A 6,000-nucleotide genomic window follows, 5' to 3' on the forward strand; every position below is an offset into this window, starting at 1 on the left:
GGAAACCCATAACGAGTGAGAACTCATGCCCTATTTCTTCTCTCCTGATGTTAAACGTGGCACGAATATGAAATATGTTGATGAACCTATATTTGCTTTGGTGGGTCCTCAATACACCATACATTTGTTTCCTACGTGATATCACGTACATGATCCTGTGGATGACCTCGATTAATTATGTAGCATAAGGTACGTGATTCTGATTCTCGATGTTGAAATCGACGAGTGGCTACCCGCATCTTTTCATCGAGGAAACTTTACAAGACAATGATTAAGAATCTTTTCCGAGAAAAAGACAATGACTAAGACTCCACTTTCTTGATTTGACTATGCCGTGGATCTTTCCAGGATTAGTAGAGGAGAAGAAGAATGTACGAAGGGAATGCAACGATGATATACCTACACTTCAGGTGATATCTGTGGGAAGAGAAAAGGAACAGAGTGAACAACGGAGGAGACTGACAGTATCTGCAAGCAGAAGACAATGCAGAAGAAATATTACTACCATCTTCGCAACTGCAATGCAATCTACGGAGTTCAATCCCTGCATCCATTAATGATCCGTGAGATGTGGTAAGAGCTAAGATAGTGGGATCCCAAGTGGAAGAGGAAGAGGAGGCGAAGGTTGGTGAGCGCCTCATCTCGTCCCTCGCAGTGGCTGCGTCATCGATCGACCACTCCCGCGGAGAATCTAGAAAAAGCGAAGGTTAACTTTTTCGAGGGAGGCAAGGTGGGTCCAGCCACCGACTCCCCTCAGATTGACCACCGGCCGACACGTGTAACGCGGTGGGTGTGCCGACAGTCGCTTTCGAGTCCAGGTTCGATGTCCCTCGGCCGGGCCTTCTCCGTCGGACAGCCGACGGATCTGCCCCGACTCCGCACACCATCTCCTCCTCTCCGGTCGTTTATCAACGTTCAATGAGCGCCACGTACAAACGCCGAGGACGTGTAGCGATAGTCGCCATCCAAATTTCGTTGTGGAAGCAATCAATCCTCGAGCAATCCTTTCGAATCCAACTCGAGGTTGGTGAGAAGGCTTTAAGAATTCGAGTCCGGTTAGTTTCAAGATTGGAACCCATCAATGGATCCGTCTCGATCGAGCCACGTATTTATCGACGACCGATGATTTCGGCTCGGAATTTGATGTCATCACTGTTAACTCGTCTCTTGTCCAACGTCGTACTACTGATCGATGTAGTCGGATATGTGGGCGAGCACGTAAGGATGAAAGATTGGATTCGGATCAGACTCATACATCCGCACTATTCTATCTCAACCCGATCGGCACAGTGTATGGCCTACACGGAAGTAACAGTTCCCTTTTAACAAAGGGAAATGTCACAATCTCACAGGATCCCATCATTGAGGCAAAATCTGAGAGATCTTTGTAGGGTCTCTTCCAGCTTTTGACACTCTCCTTTTCTCCGTCTTTCTCGATCAGGAATGTGTTGGCTTCATCCAATTACAAGCAAGAGTTAAGGGTTAAAGATATAGGTAGATCCACCCTGTAATAGTTGTGCGTGGCCTCAGGACTTCACTGTCGAGGCTAGCGAGGAGGGGTGAGACAAGCAGCATCAGCCTGTCAAGTTGACGATGGAAAGATCGCACGAAACTTGAAGCTTGATATCAGTCTCCTGTTTTTCTTCACCCAGCCAGATCCATGTCTCGTGCAGGGAAAAGGGACGACAAAGTAATTGCCTCCTCGCGCTAAGCATCGGAGTAAAAGAGTGCAAACAACTCGGCAGCTCACATTAATGGTCAGGAGCAGCGTTTTCCCTGAGCTTTATTTCTTAGTAGGCAAAGCCATCGACTCGGCAGCCGTAAATTGCTGGTGGATTCGATTTAGAACGAACACAAACACTGGAACCCATCGGAACTCGATCAATAATACATTGATGCAGATATATGAGTGAGAAAGCTGATGTGATGGGCTACGGAGATAGGAGCAGCGGGGTACAGATCGAGCTGGAATTTAAAGGACGGGATGGAAAGAAAGGAGAAGGCAGCTGATATGAACACTCCGACGTACAAACCATGCCAACTAAATGCGGCGGTAAACGAAGCTGCAATCCAAAGTAACAGTAACACGCGACCGCCGATCACAATTTTCTCCTTTATATCTTAGGAAAGCATAATATAGAGAACACAAAGGAGTCTCGTGTATTATCATCTCATTATTAATTATATTTTCTTTTTGTTTTTCCCTTCTACTTAGGTTACGTATTGAGACAAGCCAATTCGTAGAGTAGGCTTGTGAGTCACACCAATGGACATCCCTTGGAAGCATTATAGTACAATATTGTTATTACGTTGGGTCGGTGTTGACCCTCCAAATTGTCATGTTGTCATAATGGATTGCTACAATACACGATAACATAAAAGAAACAAAAGGCAATCGGTCGGCATTGTACGTAATACTGGAAAACCAATCATTTCCATCACGTCACACATCGTTGTCATTCAAAATTCAACAAAATATTATTTTAATTTTTGATCGAATATTATGATCAGAGATGAGATTCTATAGCGTAATGCATACTAACAGATAATTGTATTCATTCTGTTCTCCGGCATAAGGAGGAGGTGCTGCAATTAATGGAGGTTCTAATCCTGCCTTTCCCATGAGAAACATAAAGCTAGCTAGAAGAAGAAGATGGAAACCCTAATTTTCTTAGCATCATCACTGGTGGCCAGCATGGATCTCGATACCATAAGAGTCAACAGAGAGAAGATAGAAAGATTCTCTTGGCGACAAAATGGCTCCTCATGCGAGTGCCCAGTATTCCATATCCAACAAGTAAATTATAAGAGACGCATGCGGAAGTTTGGCCATTCCCAGGAACAAGCCACTCCTAGCAGCTCCGGCGATCTCCATGAAACCTCCTCAAATTTGGATGCGAACATGCGTGACGCAAGAGGATATTACGGAAGCAATTGTCATACTAGCCTACACCGTATCCTTCGTCTTTGGTCATGCCCTTCTACACTTGACAAAGATGACAAAGGTTGCGATGAGGTGGAGTGGGAAGATTTTTCCGAGGGACAGCGAGTAAGCTGTCGCTGTTGTGATGCAAACACACTGTTTTGCCTGTTTCCGGGCGCTCCAAAAGCTGACAGCATGGTTTCCGCCCTCTCCAATGGGTAAAAGCCCCCACTCGGTAACTTCTTTTGCGGTGCTGTACGCAGCTGATCCATGCAAGAGAAGACCGGTTTACTGTTGTGCAAGTCCAGCTTTTCTGATCGGAGAATTCTCTGAACTAGGTATTTTCGTTGTTTCACGCATCATTCTTCTCCGGAAAAGGAAACCGCACACGAAGATTATCCTGGGTATAAAATCATCGTGTCATGTACTTTCATCATACGGTACATGTTGGTGAGCGAGGATCGAAAGGACAACCGGTCAATTCATGTACGTAAAGTATGTATGCTGCAGAATTAGTAGTATGTCACCGCACGCAGGATGACTCAGATTCGAGTGTTATCCAGTTAGGTGAAACTTACCTTCGTGGCAAATGCAGATGGTGCGGTCTAATACTTCACGCCACAAACGGGCTTGAACGAGTAAGAAAGGTTGATGTAATGTGACCAATGCGACTTAGATTGGTTTGGTCCTAATTATCTCAATCAATGGTTGGCATCTTTGGCCAGAGCAGTGGTGAAGATAACATCGTCGTTGTCGGCCTCATTTAATTATCTCCCATACCTCCTGGCTTTCCTGAAGCTAATCAAACTTATCTTCTGAATGTAATGTATATACATTAAAAGAAGTGTTGAGTTTTTAGAAGAAAAAGAAACATTTTCTCTTTCTTTCTTCAAAGTACAGAACAAGAGGGTGACACAGAAGTGGTTCAGATGGAGGGCATCACCCTCTGTCCTTTTCCTGGTGAGCAGCGGGAAGCAACAGGCAAGTTGAAGCTGAGCTCAGGCCTCATCCAATGATCAAAGAAGAATTCCATCCAGTGATCACAACGACATAGATAGCACAAAGTTATTACATGCACACAAACCATGCAAGAGACTCATGCTCTTCTTCTCCGGCACTTCCCCAGAAAACTGTACAACATTGACTGGGGAGATTTGGAGTCATGAGGATTCTGTTCTGTCGACTTCAATGTACAATGGGAGGCAACCCCGAGAAACAGCACACACGCTGAAGAAGAAGGGAGGGAAGGGTGCAAGCCAGAATAGAGAAGAGAAGGAAGCCCTTGAGCCCTGATGAAAAATTGAAGGGCATGAGAAAGAAAGGAGGGAGATTAATATGGATTAGAAGAAGAGAACCTTGAACTTCGTTCCTAGTCTTAGAGAAGAGTTCCGAAGCTGGTCGGAAAAATTGCGTCCGACCCGGCCCACAGCAGATCCGCGCTCTCCACCCACGGCAACGGGTGCGCCCACGAGTCAACTGGGTCGTCGAACAGGAACTCGCTCCGGGTTTCGTCCGAGTCGAGGAAGCAGCACACGTCGTCCAGCCGCGGCAGCTCCACGATCTCCTCGAGCTCGTCGGAGTCCCCCGGGGCCGCCGCTGGGGGCTCCGTCTGGGCTTCCGGGTCCATCGCGGCGGCCTTGGCTGCCGCGGCCTGGACGTCGCGGGGCGAGAGGGTGGCCGGGCGGGGAAGGGAGCCGGCGAGCTCCGGGAAGTTGAGCACCGCGGCGGCGCCCTTGATGCTGAGGGCAGCCACGTCGTGGGCGCGCGCCGCCATCTCCGGCGTCGTGAACGTCCCCAGCCAGATGCGTGACTTCTTGCGCGGCTCTCGGATCTCCGAGACCCACTTGCCCCAGTTCCGCATCCGGACGCCGCGGTACACGGGGTGCTTGCTCTGGTCCCGCAGCCGCTTTGCGGAGCCGCCGCCGCTACTTTCCTCGTTTCTCGAGGCCGTCGCGGTCAGGTTACATGTGCCCATTTTCCGCTCTTGAAGAGTTTGGGAAAGAGTAAGGGACGAAGACGAGGAAGCCGAGGAGAGGGAGGACACTGAACTGACACTGCTTTCCGGCACAGAATTGTTCGTAGGATCCGCCATTGACGCCAAAAAACTTTCTTTTTTATTTTCCTTCCGCTCCTTGTCCCACTCTGATGCTCGAGGCCAAAAAGCTAGCTAACTGATGGATACAGACACCGCAGTTCCTAATTGGTGGACAGAAGAAGCTAAGAACAGAGAGGGACCATCAAGCATGGGAAGACCATTCACCGCACACAAGTAAAATTAGCTGTTTTCTGGCCTTGTTTAGCTGCATGTAACTTGCATGCGAAGAAACAGAGCAATGGGATACTGACATTGGCGGCTTCGATAGACGATCCGAAGTCTTTCATGAGAGAACAGAGAAATGCTTTGAACATTCTATTTTGCTTCGATGGAAGAGTTGTACGAGCACCTGCGTACATGTTCAGACTGAGAAGAGAATAAAGGTTCAAACTTCGTCACAGAGAAACTCGCAACAAATACCGAAATCGGCTACAAGAGGAAGAAGAAGAAGACATGAGCTGGTCTGGTGGTCAGGTGTGAAAGAGAGAACAACATAAAACTAGAGCATTAGAGTTTTGTGGAAAAGAAAGCTTCAGAGAAAGAGGAATAGAGAGAGGGAGATGGGAGGGAGAGGTGAAGGGAAGGGGATTTAGTAGAGGAGGAGATGATGATGGAATGGTGCAAAGGCGACCCACAAAGACTTCTCGTGTCATTATTTCCTAATGAGAACGGCCCCCACTCCGCCTCTCGTACATAGTAATAATAATAACGATGAGCCATTCCCAGTAATCCACTGCTCCTCCGTCTTCCTCTCTTCTTTCAGCTCCCGCCCCCTCCACGCCTCAGAATCAGATCTCCTCTCTCTCTCTCCTTGCTATGTACTATTCTGGAACCCACCCTCCCAATTGTCTCCATGTATGATGGTTCCTGTAAGAAGGACCATTTAGCCAGCTTGAGTTACCTCGATCGTTTGATATATGAGGAGCTCATGAGTCTTCTTTTCACGACTTTTTGTGCACTCTGATGATGTTTCTGATGCCTT

General features: G+C 47.6%; 1 protein-coding gene across 1 annotated transcript; it reads right to left on the minus strand.

The window, feature by feature from the left end:
- Positions 1 to 3,960: 3,960 nt before the first annotated feature.
- LOC103968864 (ethylene-responsive transcription factor TINY) lies at positions 3,961 to 5,788 on the minus strand. Its single transcript, XM_009382199.3, has 2 exons — positions 5,439 to 5,788; positions 3,961 to 5,367 (listed from the first exon to the last, which is right to left on the minus strand). The coding sequence occupies exon 2, from the start codon at positions 5,013 to 5,015 to the stop codon at positions 4,299 to 4,301; it is 717 nt and encodes a 238-aa protein (XP_009380474.2). The 5' UTR covers positions 5,016 to 5,367; positions 5,439 to 5,788; the 3' UTR covers positions 3,961 to 4,298.
- Between the last annotated feature and the right edge of the window lie 212 nt (positions 5,789 to 6,000).

This window comes from Musa acuminata, chromosome BXJ3-10 (genome assembly GCF_036884655.1).
Source record: "Musa acuminata AAA Group cultivar baxijiao chromosome BXJ3-10, Cavendish_Baxijiao_AAA, whole genome shotgun sequence".
Classification (NCBI taxonomy): Eukaryota; Viridiplantae; Streptophyta; class Magnoliopsida; order Zingiberales; family Musaceae; genus Musa; species Musa acuminata.